The sequence below is a fragment of the Notamacropus eugenii genome, chromosome 2 (assembly GCF_028372415.1).
Source record: "Notamacropus eugenii isolate mMacEug1 chromosome 2, mMacEug1.pri_v2, whole genome shotgun sequence".
Taxonomy (NCBI): Eukaryota; Metazoa; Chordata; class Mammalia; order Diprotodontia; family Macropodidae; genus Notamacropus; species Notamacropus eugenii.
Window position 1 is genome coordinate 347,627,188 of NC_092873.1, and position 23,710 is coordinate 347,650,897.

At 36.6% G+C, this 23,710-nt stretch overlaps 1 protein-coding gene across 2 annotated transcripts in view; it reads left to right on the forward strand.

Moving 5' to 3' along the window:
* The window catches only part of NSF (N-ethylmaleimide sensitive factor, vesicle fusing ATPase), a 209,903-nt gene that overhangs the window by 100,006 nt on the left and 86,187 nt on the right, over window positions 1-23,710 (forward strand). For both annotated transcript variants that reach the window (XM_072645938.1, XM_072645939.1), the window contains 4 exons: window positions 4,152-4,317; window positions 5,081-5,155; window positions 5,585-5,772; window positions 11,206-11,301. In XM_072645938.1, coding sequence (XP_072502039.1) covers window positions 4,152-4,317; window positions 5,081-5,155; window positions 5,585-5,772; window positions 11,206-11,301 — 525 coding nt within the window. The remainder of the gene's footprint in view (window positions 1-4,151; window positions 4,318-5,080; window positions 5,156-5,584; window positions 5,773-11,205; window positions 11,302-23,710) is intronic.

Sequence of the window (23,710 nt, forward strand, 5' to 3'; positions counted from 1 at the left end):
TGAGTCCAAATAGGCATCAGCTTTGGTGGACTATGGTATAGATCCTGACCAATGAAAGTTTAAATCCTTAATTCCAGAGTTTAGTTAACTTCAATACCCAGAAAATCCCAGAACCAATAGATTTTTAATTAAAATTTTTTAAACCATCTCAAGTGCTTTTTTATTTTAAGTACTAGTTCATGACCATGAGATGGGTTTTTTGTTCTATTTTTAAGGAGTGGGAAAATAACTCAGTAAAGAAGCACTTTATAAAATCTAAATTGTGAATATTTCCATTTGGTTGCATAGATCGCTTTCTTGTGCTGTGTCTAAATTCATATGCATTTAAACATGAGAAATCTTCTGTCTCTAAACTAGCTACTACAAAAGTGAACCCCATTTACAATGCAATTTTTACAAATAAATTTACTATTTTAAAATGAAGGTTAAAGATATTTATAGAACCATTCTGGTCACTTTTTCACCCATTCTTATTTTTAGGAGGAAATCAAGTTAATGTGAAAACTAAGTTGGTCAATTATTTTTATTTTTTAAATTTTCATAAATTTTGCAAAGAAGATAACACTTCCTATGGACTCTCTGCTACTTACATCTTATTTTTTAAAAGTATATTTCATATTGAATATGGAAGTTCCAATACTGCCCTGTTTGTCTGTGTTGTCTCTTTCTGAACTTCCTTTTGCTCTGTACTTTGTATTTTTAAATAATTCATTGATCCCCTTTAGTACCACCATCACTCTCCAATGTTCCCTTCGATATCTCCCCCACAAAAAAAGTCTTTCCTTGTAACAAATAAATCTATTCATACAAAACAAACACATGTGGACCGTGTCTGAAAACACTGTTTCATCTTGCAATTCTTTTGCTGCTCTCTCAGGAGGTCTTCTAATGTCATAATTGATCATTGCATTAATCAGAATTCTTTAATTTTTCTGCAGTTGTTTCCCTTTACTGTGTTGTAGTCAGTTTATATAAATTATCCTCTTGGTTCAGCACTCTTTACTCCCATGTCAATTAATGTAAACCTGGCCACGTTTTTCTGTCCCTTTCATCATTCCTTATAATGCAGTAATAATCTATTATAACCATATATCATTATTTGTAAATCTCTTCCACCACTGATGGGTACCTGCTTTCTTTCCAGTTCTTTGTTAAAACAAAAAAGTGCTAGTATACATATTTTTATATGTTTGAGTCCTGGTTAAGGATTTTTAGATAAAAATTAATCATAATCATTCTTTTCTGATACAACTTTTCTCATCCTGTACATTCAGAAATGGTTCAACATAACCCAGCTAATGACTCCATGCAGTAGGTTGGGGGCAGGGCAGTGTTAACAGAATAAAGAAAAGCATCACCTCTGTGATTCTTGACAGTCTAGGCTGAAGGAGATGAAGAATCACAAATAGGTCATACTAGCTAAATATAGAACAGTCTCTTCAGAAGGCTGTTGCCAGGGGCTCAATAGCATCAGATTTGTTTCTATGGGAAAAGATTTTTCAGATGGCAAGAAGAGAGCTAGAAGCCAGTGGATTGAACAGGATTTAAACCCTTCAGAAATGGCTTTATTGATTCAACTATATTAATCTGTGAACATTAATTCTGACATTTTCCTAACCTAATTCCTAATGTGTTGCAATAAGTACTGTATCTGTGAACTCGCCTTCCTTTGGAGTAACACACCTGTAAAAATAGAAGTTACACTGACTTCTTGGAAGAAGCATTCTGATGACAAGTCATGAGATTAGCAGGGTACTGAAAAGGTCAGAATTGTAATGAATTATATTCACAGCATATTGCCAAGGTGATGGTTTATTTGAACATAGTGTCCTCATTGTCTTTGGCTTCACGGAATACCCAGATAATTTTGGAGGTTGGATTGAGAAGGAAGCCATGATTCTACTGGTAACATTAGGCACTTGGACAAAAAATAGCTCCTTTTTTGTGCTGTGCCAAATATACAGTATTGGTGAAAGACATTTGATGATGTTTTTCACTGCTTTTATGTGCGTAGATTTTAGTGTTAATTTATGAGTTTTTAGTTTATGGAAAATTTAAAGATTGCAAGAGAGTTAAAAATAAACCTTACTGTACAGAAATGCCTTGGAAGAACTGGGATTAAAGCTTCAGATTCTTCTATCCAGTCTTTTTGCACGGGTGGGATGACAAAACCTTCCAGTTTGGTCTTTGAAGTTGGGAAATGAGAATAGTTTTTTTTTCAAATGTAAATGGGTTTGCATACCATTTACAAATTTAATTGTGATGAGAACACAAAATAGTTTTATTTATAAAACTATATTTATATTTATATATCAAAAAATAGTTTTATTTATAAAATTTAGGAAGAATCCATTAGCAGTAAAACTTTCTAAAACCTTTCTTGCATATGTAGAATCAGCATTGTATGTAGTGCATTTTAATAGAAAGAGTACTAGAGTCAAACGTGGAAGCCATGGATTCAAACCTTAGCCTTTCTACTTACTGTTTGTGTGACCTTGGGCAAGTCATTTCATCTCCTCCCCAGACCTTAGTTTCTTCATCTTTAAAATCAGAGGGTTAGCCTAATTATCTCTAAGGTCCTTTTCAGCTCTAAATTCTATGAATTCCAAGAAGACTTTACATATAATAACACTGAGGATTACTAACCTGAAGAGGAGTAACTCCTGTGGATTGTATGATCCATTGTATAAAATTAATCCCCGAGATTCTGGTTCCTTTTAGAGCTCACGTTAATGTCTTTCAAGTCAGAAACTTTGAACTGAAACTCCTCCTGCCTGCATAGTAGCTTCATCAGTACCATCTGTTTTTGATCCTCTTCCCTGTGCTTGCTCACTAGACACCCAACAAGTTCTGCCCCAGTCTGTGTCTTCCTGTGGCTCTACTGGACAGATCATGCATTCTTGTAATCTCTTGTATACCCTGTGCATAATGGCCTTGAGATCCCTCTCTTCCTTTTTGTCCAGTCTTTGATTTATTGATCTCTGGAGGACTTTTCCAGTTGGGTGTTCTACTGACACTTCAGATTCAGCACAGAAATACCAAACTTCATCATTTCCTTTAGGCCTTTTACTTTTAGCTTCTCCATCATCCTGGACATGAATGATCTATTTGTCACCTGAGCCTGAAATCTAAGGTTGACATTTGATGCCCCTTTATCTTTTCTTTCTCTGTATAAAGGCAATAATAAAGTCAGACCTGCTTTGGAATGAGCCTGCTGTCTAAACAAGACTGTTTTGTCTTCTCAACAGCCTGCCCTGCCCACCCTGGGGACCCTTCCTTATCCCATACTGACATTTTTCAGTTCCTTTTGATATTTTGTTTTCTTCATTAGGAACTCCCTGCAAGTAGAAGCCGTCTTATTTTTCTTCTTTTTGTATCCCCAGCATTTAGCACATTGCCTCGCTCTTAGTAAGCACTTAATAAAGGTTCTCTTTATCAATGAAGACTCAGCGCTCCTCCTTTTCAATCATCGCCACTTCCAGAAATATTATTCAGTGTAATTTAGTATCACATTTAATACTGCCACCTTTGTCTTACTGACTCAAGTCTCTCTCCCTGCTTGTCTCACTTCGGTGTTACTAAAATTATTTCCTATATATGCATTAGAAGTCCTATCATCCCTCAATTCCAAATCTTTCATCAGTTTCCTCTGTAACAAAAACAAAATCCTCACTGAGCATTTCAGAAGTCCCTACTAGGTAGATCTACCCTGGAGTTATTCTAATTTACACCCCAAATTAGTTAGTAAAATTTATTAGTCACTTATGGATCCCAGTTGTCTCTGAATGTTCACTCAAGTGGTTTCACATATCTTTTTCCATTAAATTAAGTCTCTTCATTTAGTTTCAGTTTATGTTCCACATAATTTATTCATAATAACCCGACACAAGCCTGAATCCCATCACATCTGCCCAGTCTCTGTGGTAGCCTCATTAAATTTTTCATACTTGAAAAAAACATTTATGTTGGTTAAAATACTCACTAAAATACTATTCCTTTCCTCTGTTTTAGATTGTCAGCTACCTAAGGGCAGGGACCATGTGTACACTAAGATTGCTTATTGCATGTCTGTAGGCAGCTAAGGGAGTACAGTTAGTCTCGTGTAATATTCAGTGATAACATGCAGCTTGGTTCTTTTCCCACCTCAATAGCTTGGAGCTAACAGTGGTTTGCACATCATCATCTTTGATGAAATTGATGCCATCTGCAAGCAAAGAGGGAGCATGGCTGGAAGCACCGGAGTTCACGACACTGTTGTCAATCAACTGTTGTCTAAAATTGATGGTGTGGAGCAACTGAACAACATCTTAGTCATTGGTATGTTCAAATAAATCTTTTAGAAAACATCCGTCAGGTAGGATCTAAATTGAGAGAGTGGTGTGTGTGTGTGTGTGTGTGTGTGTGTGTGTGTGTGTGTGTGTGTGTGTGTCTGTGCTTGTTAATTTGCTTTGAAGTGCTAAACACATTTAAATTTTTTTAGAAGTGCTAAGCATCCTTGAAAAATCTAGTGATTGTGTTTATGTCTAGTCTCAATGGGAATATAAGGAATGGAAATTTAGTTTGGGGATTAGTTGTGTGTTTAAGCAAGTGGCTACCCAGTGGTTTATATAATTTTAAGGGAGGTGATGGAAGAAACCTACTATGGGAACACTTGAAACATTTAAAAAATTTTAGATGAAAAATAGAAAATTACAAAAATAATATTAGGGTGCATTGGCTTCTATAGTATATAGTCAAGAGAAAAGCAAGGTGTTCAGGCACTTGCTCTGAAATTGAGGAAAAGCTCTAGAATTCTAGCACTGTCAGTTTGTGTGGAATCTTTTGGAATTATTTGTGGGTGTAGAATTGGTTACAAATATCTCTAGGTTCCTGTTGTTGATCTTATGGGGGGGGAGAGGTGTATCACTATTTTAAACTGTAAGTTGCTTGAAAAAGTGCTCAAGATTTTAAACATTTTTGCTTTTTGGTTGACATTTGTAAAATGTACCTTTCACATTTCAGGAGAATATAGTTTTTAAGGCGTGAGGAAAAACTCCACATCTCTGATAGTTTATCTGTACGTTTATTTTTATGTGCCCAGGAATGACCAACAGACCTGATCTGATAGATGAGGCTCTTCTGAGACCTGGTAGACTAGAGGTTAAAATGGAAATAGGTAAGTAGACCCATCACTGATCATTAGGAGTAGCCGTGTAGGATTCTCTATGGCTTAATATGTTAGTCTGAGCTGCATCTTATGAGAAGCGTGTGCTTTTGGATTCTTCTAATACTCAAAAGAAAAGATGTATGTTAGGATCACTCCATTGATAGTGATCTAGAGACTAGATAGTAATCCCCTTCACTTTGTGTGTGATTTCTGTGTGTTTGGAGTTGTGATTTTGTTGCTCTGGGGAATTCCTGATGAGAAAATTACCTCTGCCATTGCAAATCATCTCAGTTGCCTGAAGCACTTAAAGGTTAAGTGATTTCTCCCAGGTCATAGAGCTCATGTGGGTCAGATCTGAGGTTTAAACCAGGCCTTTCTAGGTTCTGCGGTTGGTTTCCTATCCACTGTGTCTCTCACTTGGTCATTTTCAATTTTCAGGTTTGCCGGATGAAAAAGGTCGGCTGCAGATTCTTCACATTCACACAGCAAGAATGAGAGGGCATCAGCTCTTAGCTGCGGATGTGGATATAAAGGAACTGGCTGTGGAGACTAAGAACTTCAGTGGTGCTGAATTAGAGGGTCTGGTTCGAGCTGCACAGTCCACTGCAATGAATAGACATATTAAGGTCAGTAACTCCAACTGCATACAGCAGGAATCTGAGGCCTTACAAAAGTGGGTGTGTCCTTTTGGGCATGCTAGGGAGTGGAATTTGTATTTTGTATTTCCTGATTATATTTTGACCCCTGTTTGAGGTGGAGATTAGTGGGGATGGAGTGAGCTTAGGTTTTATTAATAGGAACATATTTTGTAGGACAGAGGAAATGTTCCATTGTATTCTATCCTGGTCAGATTACGTCTGGGTGTCACATTCTTGAAAGGACATTGACAAACTAGAGTGCAACCAGGTGGTGAGAGGAGTGGATACCATGCCGTGAAGTGATTTGGTGAAGGAACTGGGATTATTTAGTGTCAATAAGAGAAGGTACAGGGGGAGGGGAGTGTGATAGCTCTCTTCAAGTGTTTGAAGGGCTATCATGTGGGAGATAATTTAGATTTGTTCCACTCAGTCCCAAGGGGAAGAACTAGGAGAAATGGCTGGAAGTTTCACAGAGGCAAATTTCACACAATGCAAGGAATTGCCACTAAATGATTAAAACAACATGGAAGTGTAATGGGCTCTCTCATTGGATAGTGTGCTTGCTATCACTAGCAGTATTCAGGAAGAGGCTGCATCTTGTCAGAGATCTTGTAGAGGGACATCCCCCTCAAGTTGTGGTTTGGACTAAATAACCTCTGGTCACTTTCAACTCTGAGATTATATGCTTCATGATCTTCAGATTTGAGACACTAGTCCAGGAACCTGATCCTTAATCCTGATTTTTCCCTTTGCTTGACTTGTTCAGATTACTTCTTTAAATTGTTTTAAGTGTTCTAGACCTTGGAATGTTCCTCAGCTTTTATTAACCCCTTAACATTCTGAGAATTCAATATTGATTGTGTTCAGTATGTATCATGTTCTGCATTAGTCTGGGAGGGAAACAGCAGTAGTTACTATTGATTACTTCTTAAACAGGCCTATTCACTGAATGGGCATTGCCTCACCCTAAGTGAGTATCTGAATAGACCTTGACCTAAAGGGGCCAAGGTCTCCCTTTGCATCTTGGCTCATCTCCAGTCATCCTGATGAATATCTGGTCACTGGAATCAGAAGACTCTGGAGGGAAGTGAGGCTGGTGACCTGCACAGCCCTCCCTCACTCAAAACAAAGTCAAGTGCAAGTCATGTCATCATTTCTGTGATGGCATGGTCTTCTTTGGCAACGAAGGATGAACACAACAATTTATCATGTTAGTGTTGGTAGGACCCATATAAGAGGAGATAGACTATAAAGAAATTAAAATACAATATAATATTAGATCAGAAGTTAGACATCATGAATGAAGATGTAAGTTTTATTGTCATCTGCAAATAGGTGATAGATGAAAGAGAACCGAAGAATTCTTCACGTGAATATGAAAGGAAAGAAGAGTAGGCAGGCTGAGGATTTAATTATGTCAGATACTGATAGTTAAAGAACTAGGAAGAAGAGTAACATGGCACAGGCTATTTCTTTCTGTTTTACATAGAACTACAAGTTAAATGCTCATTAAAAAATGATTTTTTTCCCTAGACATTGTCTAAATTAATCCCTGTGCTAAAAATGAACAGTGAAGGAGAACTGAAAGATATAGTGACAGATTGACAACATGTAGACCTAGAATGGCTGATAAGTTCTTATGCTGCATATATTTATCTTTATCCGCAATGGGGGAGAAAAGCATACTTTCATGCTAGACTGGAAAGAGGACAAGATTTGGAGTCAGAGCATTTGGATTTAACATTGGGCAAGTGGCTTTTACCTTTTTGGGCCTCAGTTTTCTCATCTGTGAAATGAGAGAATTATACTAGATGATCTTTAAAAACCCCTCCAGATCTAAATTTTAAGTCATGTATTGATAATAATTACAAGTGGCAGGATTTGGGTGAGAGGTGGCAACCATCACTGACTCATTATGTACCATGTTGTAATCTTCTAACAGTGGAAAATTGGAATGTTTCTTGAGAAATAATTGGTTCTGCTCTTAAGAAAGCCAGGGGAAGTTAACTTTTAAATATATTGGAGATGGGAAGATGACTTTTTTTGTTGTAGATAAATTCTGGGTAGGTACATCATGGCTTTGAGTACTGGGGTTGGGACAGAAAGACTTGAATTCAAATCTTGCTTCTAACAAGCTTGCTTAATTTGCTTAACTCCTATAAGATTTGTATATATAAGACTTGTCTAAATTATAGATGTATTATGATAATCTGCACAGCCCATTGGAATTCCCTCATGTTGATGAAATCAAAGATCATTCAAAGATGAAGTGTAAACTTTGCTATGTGTTTGCCATCTCAACATCTATAATGCACCATTTCAGTACTTGCAATACAATATTTTGCTACTTAATGAAATTTTTATTTTTAAAATCATGTGCACCAAAAGTTTAGACAGTTTATGGATAAAGATGAATTCTATTTTGAGCTTTGGGATCTTGCTCATTTTCTCAGACTCAGAATGTTTTAGTGTAAATGGGAAAATAGAGGGGAGATCTTGAAAACTCTCCTTCGCCTACTGCATCAGAGATTCTTAACTATTGTGTCATGAACCTCTTTGGCAGTTTGGTGAAGCTTATGGACCCGATCTCAGAAGAATGCTTTTAAATGAATAAAATGACATACAGAAGAAACCAATTATATTGAAATATAGTTATCAAGAAAAATTTTTTTTTAAATCAAATTCATAGATCCCAGATGAAGAACCCTTGCATTAATTAACTTATCCTCTCTTTTTTATTATGAATGTAACAATCCTCAACAGACACAAACATTTCAGAATACAAAGAATAAAAAAGAGAAACACCACATTGACTTTTTATCTCAGTCTATAGATGTGACTAGTGGTTTCATTCACAGTCACTAAGGTGTATGTTGTACCTCCATTTAAATAGTTTGTTGTTTTTTGTCACACACAGTTGTGATTTTTCCTTTGTATATCCCGAAATTTTTAGTGGTCATAATCCTATCCCAAAAATATCCAAGGAAACTGTTTGTTGTCATCAAAGAATATGCCTTTTATTAGAAACAAATTGTATGTGGTTTTATTAACATTACTTTTCTTGAGCTGATGGCAGTAGCAACTGTGCAGTTATTTCTCAGTATCTGAACTTGCTGTTGTAATATTGATTTTTCTACTGAATTATACTTTGTTCCCAAGTTTTACTAGTGAGGAACTATAATTTTAATGATCATTGTAGAAGTTATTTTTTGGTTTTTCTATGTGGGAGCAGTATAAGTAGAAAAATTTCTTTTTCATGTGATTTACAGAATCATTTAGAGCTTTGAGATAGTATGGGTTTTATGATTAATGTTCCATTATACTTGATAGCTGCAGGTCTGTGTTGAAATATTGTTTTAAAATGGCAGGTGAACATATTAAAATTGGTTTGCCAACACATTTTGCTCAGTGTTGTTGCTTATAAAATATATTTTTAAGAATTTATCTTTCCCTGAGAAGCAGTATTGTATATTGGACAGAGAACTGGATTCAAGTCCTGTTTCTGTGATCCTGGGAAATTCATTTAACCTCTCAGTTCACCAGGCAACTCTCTAAGACTTTAAGTTGCAGAACAGGTGCTCTGCATTGTTAGAGGAAATTTCATCCCTGGGAATTTCCAAAACCAATGAAATCCTACATCCATTCTCTCCTTCCCCCAATCTCTCTCTCTCTCTTTCTCTCTCATTCTTTCCCTCTCTCCCCCATCTCTCCCTTCTTCTCCTTTCTTTTTTTATCTCTCTCCTTTCCTCTTTCTCCTATTTATCTCTCTCCACCCTTCACATACAAATCAATTACTTTTCTTAGTTTTTTCCTTAATTGCTGTACCATTAATTTGTCTCAGTCTATCTGTTGTGGTAATTGGCTTTTTCAACATTTATATTCTCTCCGTTTCTGTTCTGAAACTGTCTTTTAGAATTGGAATATAGTTTCATATCATTGTGTTGAACAAGTATTTGAGACAGTGCTTGATTTTTATTTTGTAGAGCATGAACTGGGCCTTGTAGTTAATTTTTACAAAATTCTGGGCATCAGGTCTTTATCAAAATTTGTATACCAGAACACATATTTATGACAGATTATCATAATCAAAGTTCATATGACATTTTGTTATGTATATCATAGAAAAACTGTTCATATAAATGTGGAAGATTAATAATCCAAATAAATAATTCGCACCCTAAACTTTTATAAGGAAGCGAGAGGTACCACCAGCCCACTGTTACCACCACAAAAAAAAAAAGCTGTAGGCAGCAAAACCAGAGTTCCTAGATGTATTTGCAATTTGACTAGACCAGCAGGATTTCTAGATGGAAAGATTTTGTTATTTTTCTGTTGTTGTTGAATCTGATTTATTAAGGTCACTTGGTTGCCCTTAATTTAAGAGGAGTGATAAGGACTTTGAAATGTCAGATTAAAAAGGTTATGAAGTTTATGAGTGACCATTTGATATTTGGTAGTGTTGAAATACAAGTTTTATTAAATATTACAGGTGTAGCTTGAAGGGTACAGTCCTTTCTTCCATATTCCTTAGCTGCTATAAATACAACAGGGTAAAAGCTCACTAATTAAGGAAAATTGTGCTTTTCAATCCTGCATTGTAGGACTTAGATTCCAGCCCTACCTCTTAACCATGTGGTCAGGGGCAAGTCTCTTTAACCTTTCAGTGCTCCAGGCAGTTCTCTGCAAGAATAAGTGTTCTGGTAGTGAATTATGTCTTCAAAATTGTGAAAATGACATTCTGATTAAACCTCTGTGTGTGGATAATAACTTTGATAGTGATTTCAGTGCTTATACTTGGATAAATTCTAGATTGTGCTGTTAGTGCCATCGATGTGACTATTATATCATTGTAATGCCTAAGAAAGAAAATAAAGATTTTACTGATAAAAGATGAGGTTTGGGAGCAACTAAGTGGTGTAGTAAATAAAGCTCCAGTCCTGTATTCAAGAGGACCTGAGTTCAAATGTGGCCTCAGACACTTGACACTTACTAGCTGTGTGATCCTGGGCAAGTCATTTAATCCTGATTGCCTTGTGCCCCACCCCCCCATCCCCAAGGTCAGGCTTTCTTTGCTGCAAGATGTATTTATTAACTTTTTTCCAACTTTAATTCTGGTTGTACAATTACTACTATAATTCCTACTCTTTTAGAATTATATTTAGTGGATAGAAATAACTAGGAAGGTAGACAGATATTTTAAGTGATTTGGAAGGTTTAATAATCCATGTCAAGAGAGTTCTGTAGTTCTTAGAAACTTTAATGACTCAGTTAAAAGGCAACTCAATTTTTAAAGCCTAAAGGATTTGGTTGATATCTCGTTAAACTTTATATAAAAATTATAAATCCTTTAATGTTACTTTATTAAATAGATAATCCTCAATCTTAAACTGAAAGTTTTTCACTTTTTTCCATTTTAACTAGGCCAGTACTAAAGTGGAAGTGGATATGGAAAAAGCAGAGAGCCTACAGGTGACAAGAGGAGACTTCCTTGCATCTCTGGAAAATGATATCAAACCAGTGAGTATGTCTACTGAACTTAAAGAAGCAATAACATGATCCAGGAGAAAAATAATTGCTTATCTAATTAACACGATTATTAAAGATAGTGTTGTTTTTGTATACAATGAATTTCATAGAACCCTGGTCTCAGAATTGGAAGGGACCTTAGAGGTTATTTCAAACCTCCCATTCAGTGTTAGAATGTTCTCTATTATATTCTCTATTAATGATTGTGCCTCCTTTCTTGGAAAACTCATGACATGGAACACTATTTTTAACAGTTTTAATTCTTGGAAAGTTTTTCCTTGCTGAATTAAAATTCTTCTGTATTTGTCCCAAATCTGCCTAAATAAATCCAGAACTTCTATATGTGCCCTTCAGATAGGTGAAGGTATTGATTATGTCTTCCTTAAGTGTTTACAAAGCTAAAGTGTTCTGAACTCAGGAATGTTTCATCTGACAGTTTCCAGACTTGTTACTTTTCTCTGGAGTGTGTAAATGCCTTTTTTAAAATGTGGCTCCCAGAACTGAACACAGTCCTTTGGTATGGTCTGACTAAAGTCCAGAGCAGAGTCCTGTCATCTTCCATATTCTAGACAACAAAATTAGCCATACTTATTGAATACGCATTGTGGCCAGATCACAAAAGGGAACAAGCACAAAGAAATTTTTGATGGTGCTTATTTTACTTACAAACTATCTCCTCCTTCTTTTTAGTGTTCTCTGTGTATTTTAAAAATATTTCATTGATGCATTATTCTTTTTTCTCTTCTTCCCCCCTTTTTTGTGTCACTAGCCTACTTCATTGTCCCATTCACCTCCTCCCAAATAAAAGCCCTTCTTTGTAACACACACACACACACACACACACACACACACACACACACACACACAGAGTCAAGCAAATGAATTTTTGGTGTAATGGGATTCTATGCCTACAGTCTATCTTCACCAATTGGTGGGAGGTATAGTCTATCATCCATCCTGTGGTATAATGATTGGTCATATTATTGATGAGTTATTACATCTTTCAGAGTTATTTTTCTTTACAGCACTGTGGTCATTGTAAAAATAGTTTTCTTAATTCTACTCACTTAGTTGTTCAGTCATGTCTGACTTTTCATGAATCTCTTTGGGATTTTCTTGGCAAAAATACTGGAGTGCTTTACCATTTCTTTCTCTGACCCATTTTACAAATGAGGAAACTGAGACAAACAGGGTTAAGTGACTTGCCCAGGGTCACAGCTATTGAATGTCTGAGGCCAGATTTGAACTCAGGAAGGTGAATTTTTCTGACTCTAATCCTGGCACTCTGTGTCACCTAACTGCCCTCTTGCTCACTTAACTCTGCATCAGTTCACACAAGTCTTCCCAGGTTTCTTTGAATCTAGCCCTTTTCATTTCTTAGAGCACATTATTAATCCAGTACATTCAAATACCATAATTCGTTTATCCATTCCTCAATTGATGGACACCTTTCCAGTTCTTTGCCACCTTGGAAATACTTCTATAAGTATTTCTGGGTCCTTTCCCTCTTTCTTTGATCTTTTTGCCTAATAATGGTATCACTGGGTTGGGTTAAAGGGTATATAAAGCATGGTGACATTTGGGATCTAGTTTTAAATTGCTTTCCAGAATTATTGGACTAGTTCACAGGTCCACCAGAAGTTTATTATCAGACTTGTCCCTCCACAGATACTCTGACAATTCCAGTTTTCCTTATTGGTCATCTTTGCCAATTTCACAACTGTAGAGTTGTTTAAATTGCCTATCTCTTTTTATTAGTGATCTGAAGGTTTTTTTCATATTTTTGTTGATAGCTTCCATTTCTTTGGTTGAGAAATGCCTGTTCATAACCTTTAGTAGCTTATCTATGGGCATTGATTCTTATTCAGTTTTATGTATTCAAAATTTTCCATGACCATATCTCTCCCTTGTTTGGTCAAAATTCTTCCCCATCCTATGAATTGCTTTCATTTTCCAGTAATTTGTTTATATTGTAGTCATTTGTATATAGTTTTTGTATCCATTTGGAGGTTATTAGTGTATATAATGTGAACTGATGATCTAAACCTAAATGGCTTTCTATTTTTCCTACCAGTTTTTGTCAAATTATGAGGGTTTTCTCTAGCAGTTGGAGCCTTGGGTTTGCTTCTGCATGTTATGTACCTAATCTGATCCACTGATAAACTTCTCTATTTTTTATTTTTTTAATTATTTATTTTATTTTTTATTTATAGAATATAACAAGCATTTCCATAAATAGTATAATAAAAAGATGATTATACATGAATCTACAAATATATTATGTACAACTTGATATTTCTTTTGAATATATGTTATCAAGTAAATTTCTTTCCTTTTTTCTTCCCTCCCCTCTTCTATTTTATATTTTTTATTGTTTATTTATTTATTTTTAGTTTTCAACATTCATTTCCACAAAATTTTGAGTTCCAAATTTTCTCCCCATCTCTCCCTTCCCTCCATCCCATAACACCTTGCATTCCCTCAATATGCCCTCCCTTCTATCACATCTCTCCCTTCCCTTATCCCCTTCTTGTCTCTTTTCCTGTAGGGCAAGATAGATTTCTGTGCCCCATTACCTGTATTTCTTATTTCCCAGTTGTATGCAAAAACAATTCTCAACATTCATTCCTAATACTTTGAATTCCCACTTCTCTTCCTTCCTCCTTCCCCACCCATCCCCACTGAGAAAGCAAGCAATTCAATATAGGCTGTATATATGTGGTTCTGCAAAAGACTTCCATAATAGTCATGTTGTGTAAGATTAACTATATTTCCCTCCATCCTATCCTGCCACCCATTTGTTCTATTCTCTCTTTTGACCTTCTTGCCCTTCCCCAAAAGTGTTTACTTCTAGTTACTCCCTCTTCCCATTTGCCCTCCCTTCTATCATCCCACTCACCCCACTTGTCCCCTTCTCCCCTACCCTTCTGTAGTGCAAGATTTGCTTTCGTACCAAACTGAGTGAGCATGTCATTCCCTCCTTAAGCCAAATGTGAAGAGAGTAAGTTTCCCTTTTTCCCCCTCTCACATTCTCCCTTTTCTTCTCCACTGAAAAAGCTTTTTTTTGCCTGCTTTATGAGTAATAATTTGCCCCATTCCATTTCTCCCTTTTTCCTCCCAATATATTCCTCTTTCACCCTCAGTTTTACTTATTTTTTTTAGGTATCATCCCTTCTTACTCAACTCATCCTGTGCTCTCTGTCTATATGTGTGTGTGTGTATGTGTGTGTGTGTGTGTGTGTGTGTGTGTGTGTGTGTGTGTGTGTGTGTGTGTGTAATCCCTCTAACTACCCAAATACTGAGAAAAGTCTCAAGAGTTACAAGTATTCTCTTTCCATGTAGGAGTGTAAACAGTTCAACTTTAGAAAATCCTTTATGATTTCTCTTTTTTCTGTTTATCTTTTCATGCTTCTCTTGATTCTTGTGTTTGAAAGTCAAATTTTCTACTCAGTTTTCTGGTCTTTTCATCAAGAATGCTTGAAAGTCCTCTATTGCATTGAATGACTATTTTTTCCCCTGAAGTATTACACTCAGTTTTGCTGGATAGGTGATTCTTGGTTTTAATTCTAGTTCCTTTGACTTCGGGAACATCATATTCCAAGCCCTTTGATCCCTTAATGTAGAAGCTGCCAGATCCTGTGTTATCCTGATTGTATTTCCACAATACTCAAATTGTTTATTTCTAGATGTTTGCAATATTTTCTCCTTGACCTGGAATTTGGATACAATATTCCTAGCAGTTTCTCTTTTTGGATCTCTTTCAGGAAGTGATTGGTGGATTCTTTCAATATCTCTTTTGTCCTCTGGTTCTAGAATATCAGGGCAGCTTTCCTTGATAATTTCATGAAAAATGATGTATAAGCTCTTTTTTTGATCATGGCTTTCAGGTAGTCCCATAATTTTTAAATTGTCTCTCCTGGATCTATTTTCCAGGTCAGTTGTTTTTCCAATGAGATATTTCACATTATTTTCTATTTTTTCATTCTTTTGGTTTTGTTTTGTAATTTCTTGGTTCCTCATAAATTTATTAGCTTCCATCTGTTCCATTCTGATTTTTAAAGAACTATTTTCTTCAGTGAGCTTTTGAACCTCCTTTTCTAATTCTGCTTTTTAAAGCATTCTTCTCCTCATTGGCTTTTTGGACCTCTTTTTCCAATTGAGTTAGCCTATTTTTAAAGGTGTTATTTTCTTCAGCATTTTTTTGAGGTCTCCTTTAGCAAGCTGTTGACTCACTTTTCATGATTTTTCTTGCATCTCTCTCATTTCTCTTCTCATTTTTTCCTCCACCTCTCTTATTTGATTTCAAAATCCTTTTTGAGCTCTTCCATACCCTGAGACCATTGCATATTTATTTTGGAGGTTTTGAATGCAGAGACCTTGACTTCCTCTGATATTATGCTTTGTTCTTCCTTTCCTGTTTACCAAGAAACCTTCTATAGTCTTATTTTTTCTCCCTTTTTTGGTCATTTTCCCAGCTAGTTACTTGACTTTTGAGTCCTTTGTCAAGAGCAGGGTGTACTCTCAGTAGCTGTAAGTTCTCAGTTCCTCTATGGTGGCACAATCAAGGCAGAGGAGTTTACTCTTCTGCTGGCCTACACACTGGTCTGGGAGCAACCGAAAACTTTTTTGCCTGGAATCTGCAATGGGAATTCCCTCACCACAACTGCCTCCAGCTCCACTGCCAGTGCTTCTCCTCATCCCTGGGTGGAGCTCAGGGCTGAAAATCTCCTCACCCCTGGGGTGGAGCTCAGGCCTAAAAATCAGATCAGTGGCTCAATTCCCCCAGGGGTTTTATGCAGAGGGCTCCAAAAATGGCAGCTGCAGCTGCAGTGCCTGCTTCAGGAGATCCAGACCATGCTCCCCTCTGCTCGGTGAAGGAGCCCTCCCACTGACCTTTGAAGATGTCTGTGGCATTTGTGGGTTGAGCAATCTGGGAACTACTGCTGGTGGCACCCTGAAGCCTATTTGCAGTCCTATCTCTGCTGTGCCACTCTGGTATGTGCGCCACAAGCTGGGCTGGTCTGTGTGCCGCATCTTCTCTATTTTTTAACCAGTACCCCTTTTTGTTTTGATGATTACTACTTTGTAATACAGTTTGAGATCTGGTACTGCTAAGCTATTTCCTTTTCTTCATTTGCATTATTTCCCTTGAGATCCTTGACATTGTGCTCCACTAGATAAATTTTATTCTAATTTTGTGTAGAAATTCTAGAAAGTAGTTGTTCTAAAAAGTAATCCTTGTGTAGTTTAATTGGCACAGCACAAGTTTGTAAATTAATTTAGACCGTATCATCATTGTAATATTAGAGTGAATTACTTAATTGTAATTAGCGTTTTCTCTTGTTTCATTACATTTTCAGCCTTAGTTCTTGGTTTGGGATTTGGTACTTGGACCAGCTGTCTTGGGTGGGTTGGGTGAGTTGGGTGAGTCATGTTTAGTTCTGTCTTTGCTCCAGTCTGTGTCTGCTGCCTCTGCTGAAGCTGTACAGGGAGGCTGGTATTTGGCTTAACCATCTGCCTTAATCACTGTCTTATTTCTCAGTTTTCTGATTGCCCACTGTGGCTTCAGCCCTCCACTAGTCTCTTTTTCCTTCTCTTTGTACAGTTCTCATTCTGGAACTGGTTCCATCCTCTGCTATGGCTTTAACAGCCTGCAGTAGAATATAGGAAATCATGTGGGTCTCAGGCTTCTTACACTGCCCTCCCGAGGCTAGTGCCCAGGTGCTGAATTTGCACTGTCTCCTTTTCTGGCTCCCAGTGCTCTCAGGAGCAAGCCCCCTTTCCCCGTGTAGTGACCTTTCTGGAGGGCAGTTCTGTCTCTGCTCGTGTTCTGACAAGCCAAGGCCAGGATCTGGCTTCAGATACTAAAGTTGATGTTTCCTTGTGATGCCCTTGTTTAGAGTGCTGGATGACTTTAAATCCATTTGCAGGAGAGTATACTCCTTTCCTTTCTCCACATCTGCCAGTTTCTGATCCCTATAGTTGGAGCTAGTTTCCCCAAAATGACCCTCTCTTGCTTCTGCATTTACCTGATCTGACTTTGGCTTCTCTAGTTAAGTCCCTCTATCTCACCCCCACCTCCTTCTGTCTATCTTTCTATGCAGTTCTGGATTTGATTGACTTCTCATTCTTTAGGATTTTTTCACCATTGGTTCTTCTTGGACTATTTTCAGTTTATCTGGTAGAGCTGGACTTTTTATGATTCCATCTTAACCAGAATGCTATGAATAAATTTTAACACTTAATCATTTGTATTTTGGAAATAAAAATGTCTCAGTATTTGACTAGATGAAGAAATAATCTGATAGACCTGAATGGTTTCAGAAACTATAGAGAAGATAGAGGAAACAGGGGAACAAGGACTGTTAAAAATTCACCTTCTCTTTTCTTTTTGTAAATAGTGTTTAATTTTTTCTAATTACATGTAAAGATAATTTTCAAGACACGTTTTTGTAAAATTTTGAGTTATAAATTTTTCTTCCTCCTTCCCTTCCATCTCCCCTCCCCAAAAGGGCAAGCAGTCTGATAAAGATTGTATATGTGCAGTCATGGAAACGTATTTACACATCAGTCATATTGTGAAAGAAGAAACAAAAGAAAAGGGAAAAGCCACAAAAACCCCCAAATAGTGAAAACAATATTTATGCACTCAGACTCCGTAGTTCTGTCTCTGAATGTGGATAGCATTTTCTGTCATGAGTCTTTTGGAATTGCCTTGAATCACTGCATTGCTGAGAAGAGTTAAGTCAATCATAGCTAATCATCATACAGTGTTACTGTTACTGTATACAATATTCTGGTTCTGTTCACTTCACTCGCATCAATTCATATAAATCATTTCAGGTTTTTCTGAAATCCACCTGCTCATCATTTCTTGTAGCACAGTAGTATTCCATTCATTCATATGCCACAATTTATTCAGTCATTCCCCAATTGATGGGTATCCCCTCAAATTCCAATTCTTGGCCACCACTAAAAGAACCGCTATAAATAATTTTGTACATGTGGATCATTTTCCCTTTTTTATGATCTCTTTGGGATACAGACCTAGTAGTGGTTTTGCTGGATCAAAGGTTATGCACAGTTTGATTGCCCTTTTGACATAGTTCCAAATTGCTTCCCAGAATGGTTGAATCAGTTCATAACTCTATCAACAATGCATTGGTATTCCAGTTTTCCCTCTCTTCCCCAACATTTATCATTTTTCTTTTCTTTCATATTAGCCAATCTGATAGATGTGAAGTGGTAGCTCAGAGTTATTTTACTTAACATTTTTTCATATGACTATGGATAGCTGTAATTTCTTCATCTGCCTATTCATATCCTTTGACCATTCATCAATTGAGGAATCATTTGTATTCTTATAAATTTGAATAAGTTCACTTTATATTTTAGAAATGAGACTTTTATCAGAAGCAGTTGCCGTAAAAATTATTTCCCGCCTTTCTACTTTCCTTCTACTCTTGATTGCAAAGGTTTTGTTTGTACAAAAACTATTTAATTCAGTGTAATCAAAATTATCCATTTTACATTTTGTAATCCTCTGTATCTCTTATTTGGTCATAAATTTTTCCCTTTTCCACAGATCTGGCAGGTAAACCATTCCTTACTCTCCTAATTTGCGTATTAGTCTTTTATGTCTAAGTTATGTATCCATTTTGACCTTCTCTTGATATTCAGTATGAGATGTTGGTGTATGCCTAGTTTCTGCCATACTATTTTCTAGTTTTCTTAGCAGATTTTGTGAAATAGAGAATTCTTATCTTGGAAGCTAGAATCTTTGAGTTTCAAGTAGTAGATTACTGTAGTCATTTACTATGTGTCTTGTGTGGACCTAATCTGTTCCACTGATCCATCACTTTATTTCTTAGCCAGTACCAATTAGTTTTGATGATTGCAGCTTTATCGTTTTACATCTGGTACAGTTAGGCCAGATTCCTTTGCAGTTTTCTTTTCATTAATGCCTTGATATTCTTGACCTTTTGTTCTTCCAGATAAATTTTGTTATTATTTTTTTCTAGCTCTATAAAATAATTTTTTGGTAGTTTGATTGGGATGACACTGAATAAATAAATTATTTTAGGTAGAATTTTCATTTTTATTATATTAGCTTGGCCTACCCATGAGCAATTGATATTTTTCCAGTTGTTTAGGTATGACTTAATTTGCGTGAAAAGTGTTTTTAATTGTGTTCATATAGTTCCTGGGTTTGTTTTGACAAGTAGACTCCCAAATATTTTATATTGTCTACAGTTATTTTAAATGGAATTTCTCTAGCTCATGCCACTGAGCTTTGTTGGTAATACGTAGAAACGCTGATGATTTGTATGGCTTTAGTTTATTGCAACTTTGCTAAAGTTGTTAACTATTTCAAGTAAATTTTTAGTTGACTCTCTAGGATTCTCTAAGTATACCATGATATCATCTGCAAAGACTGATAATTTTGTCTCCTCATTGCCTATTCTAATTCCTTCAATTTCTTTTTCTTCTCTTATTGCTAAAGCTAAAATTTCTAGTACAATATTGAATAATAGTCATGACAATGGGCTTTCTCATTTCACCTGTGATCTTATTGGGAAGATTTCTAGCTTATATCCATTACAGGTAATGCTTGATGATGATATTAAATAGATATTACTTATCATTTTAAGGAATGCTCTATTTATTCCTATGCTGTTCAATGTTTTTAACAGGAATAGGTGCTGTATTTTGTCAAAAGCGTTTTCTGTATCTCTTGAGATAATCATATTATTTCTGTTGGTTTATTATTGATAGGGTAAATTATGCTAATAGTTTGCTTAATATTAAACCAGCCCTGCATTCCCGGTATAGCTAGGATGCATTTAATATTTCTGCCTTTTAGCATTTGATTGTGAAGTTTTTATGGCCTAATACATGGTCAATTTTTGTTAAGGGATCTCTTTCCTGAGGTGATTGGTGGATTCTTTCAGTGTCTGTTTTGCCCACTGGCTCCAGGACATCAGGGCAATTTTCCTTTATATTTTTTTTATTAATTTATTTGTTTTCAGTTTTCAACAGTCTCTTCCATAAGTTTTAAATTTTCTACTCCTCCCTCCCCAAGATGGCATGCAGTCTAATATGGGTTCTACATATACACTCTTACATGGGTTCTACATATACACTCTTACTAAGCACATTTTTATATTTGTCATGTTGAATAGAAGAATTAAAACAAATAAGAGAAACCATGAGAAAAAAACAAAAGAAAACATAATACAACAGAAAATAGTCAGTTTCATTTCGATCCCACAGTTCTTTCTCTGGATATTGGTGGCATTTTGTGTTGAGTCCTTTGGAAATATTTTAGGTCCTTGCATTGCTGTGAAGGGCTAAATCTGTTTAAATCTATACAGTCCTTGCACACTGTGGCTGTTACTGTGTAAAATGTTCTCCTGGCTCTGCTCATTTCATTCAGCATCACTACATAGAATTCTTTCCAGGTTTTTCTGAAGTCTGCCTGTTTGTCATTTCTTATACCACAATAGAATAGAATACCATTACATTCATATACCACAACTTGTTCAGCCATTGCCCAATTAATGGTCATTCCCTTGATTTCCAGTTCTTGGCCACCATAAAAAGAGCTGCTGTACGTATTTTTGTATATGTGGTTCCTTTTTCCATTTTATGATCTCTTTGGGATACAGCCCTAGATATATGCCCAATTTGGTCATAATTCCAAATTGCTCTCCAGAAAGGTTGGATCAGCTCACAACTCCACCAACAGTAAATTGAATTGTTGAACAATGAGAGTTCCAATTCTCCCAAATCTTTTCCAACATTTATCATCATCCTGTTTATCATCATCATATTAGCCAGTCTGAAAGGTATGATGTGGTATCACAGAGTTGTTTTGATTTACATCTCTCTAATCAATAGTGATTTAGAGCATTTCTTCATATGACTATAGATAGCTTTAATTTCTTCTTCTGAAAACAGCCCTGGTTTCCAGGGCTGGCAGTTTACCTACTGTGCTGGCGCTAGAGGCTTCACAACTGGCCTGCTGTGTCACTAGACTGCTGGGCCAGGATCACAGGGTCTTGATTATTGATCTGTATTGTGGCTAAGAGCCCCTCATTGGCTTTCCTGAACACCATCTGTACTGGACTGTAGTCCAAGTGAGATAGACCTTTCCTGAAGTCCTTCTAATTTATCTTGGAGTGGAAAATTGTTTCACTCTGTCTTTCTGTATATTCTGTCACTCCAGAATTCTTTTAGAGGTTTGGTTTAAGATTGTTTCCAAAGAAACTGGGAGAACTCAGGCAACCTCCTGCCTTCTCTCTTATCTTGACTCCACCCTCATGCATCCCTCTTCTTAAGGGGAGACCCTGCTTCCCATTTAAGGCATTATCAAGAAGTAACTGTAGTATGGGAAGATTCTACTCTCTGGGGCCAGACTGAGCAAACGTAATATCTTTCCCACACGGTATCTTTCAGATACTTGAAGATAGTTATCTTGTCCTCCACTAAGTCTGGTGTTCTTTAGGCTACCCAGACCCAGTTCCTTCAGTCCATCCCTCTATGACGTTAAGAAACGGAAAGATTTCAGCAAGGAGAGATGTAGGAGTAAATTCATTGTAGGAATGGGAAATGGACAAAATTCTTGTTTGACTGGAATAAAGAATTAATGAAGAACAAGAATATAAAGTAAGGTAAAGAAATAGTTTGGAGCCAGATGATGGAAAACTTTAAATTTATTCTCTGATACATGTATTTTGATTGGTAGGTATTGGGGACCACTGAACGTATTTGTGCAAAAGGATTACCTGATCAAACCAACATGTTAGCAAAATTATTTTGCAGAAATCTAAAGGATGAAATGAAGAAGGGAGATTAGAAGTAAGGAGTTTACATCTGTTTAAAGCTTTTATAAGAGTTCAGGTGAGAGGTAAGGCCCCACAAAATCCAACTTTGATACTAATTATGGAGGTGACTTATGGAGGTGACCATAAGCTCCAGAAGGCTGTGGTACATGGTCATAAACTGGCAGGTCCTTCATGCAAGAAAAGCGTCAAACATGATCTGAACAGTACACCAGATTTGTTTTTAGAGGACCTCTGAACCTGAGAAAATGTGTAGCAATAATCAATCTACTTTCATCTTTTTTATTACCATAGAAAAATACATTTTTACAAACATTCAAGGACACCTGAAGCTGAAACTTGATGCTTCCCTATTCTTTATGGAGATGGTCCTGGATTAGGACTTAGCAGTCATTTAGGAAGTGAGGGCGATTACCAGGTTAGAAAAACCAGTCATCTCCCAGTGACTACTATCATCCCCCTCAGATTCTGACTATCATGTCAGCCTAGTCTTTAAAGTGACTATCCTGCTGTGACTATCCTGGACTTTCCCCTCTTCCAAACTTTATTTTCCTGATCTCAGAGTTAAGTTTCTGCTGGGTTACTGCCCTTGATGGTATTTCCTTATTCTGATACTCTGTACACAACTTGGACTTAATAGGCCTGGCCAGTACACAATGACTCTCAGTCCTATGTGGGTTCCTTTGGTGTCTGAAGTGACTAGCTAATTGGTGGAAAGGGGAACAGAGGGTGCTAAAAATCAGACAGTTTTTAGACTGACTCTAAACTTTGATATGAACAGCTAGGTGGCACAGTAGGTAGAGTGCCAGACCTGGAGTCAGGAAATCTCCTCTTTGTGAGTTCAAATCTGGCCTCAGACACCTACTAACTGTGTTACCCTAGGCAAGTCAATTTTCTTATCTGTAAAATGAACTGGAGAAGTAAATGGCAACTCACTCCAGTACCTTTGCCAAGAAAACCCCAAACAGGTTCATGAAGGGTCAGATATGACTGAAAAACTGTCTTAACAAAAAAATCCTAAAACTTTTATATAACTTTCAGGAATCTAAGTGTGAGGTCCATGTCCAGTGACTGAGGAGTGGATATACTGCTGGAGAATCTGAATGATACTGATTCTAGCATTCTCATTATGCCTAAAACTAAAGGAAAGAAGGAAGTTGGAGCTAAATGTAATGATGGTTCAACAGGCCTGCCTTAGGCAGTGCTTCTTAAACTGTGGATGGAGACCAAACTGTGGATGGAGACCCTATATGGGTTTAAGAAGTTTAAGAAGCGCTGCAGGGGTCATGAGTGGAAAACGTTTAAGAAACCCTGACTTAGAGAAGGAAAGAAAGGCAAAGTTAAGCATTATATGTGCAAATGCAACAAGAAATTTTATTTCATAGGTATCTTGCCATCTCCTATTGCATACTTATGATAAAAATTTGCTAAAGACCACAATGAAATGATTGAAGCTTATGTGCCAGCATTGCTTGTAGAAGACAAAGTTAAGAAATTCTGTGAAGAATAACACATAATAATAATAACAATGATGGCCTCCAAATTTCGTCAGCATA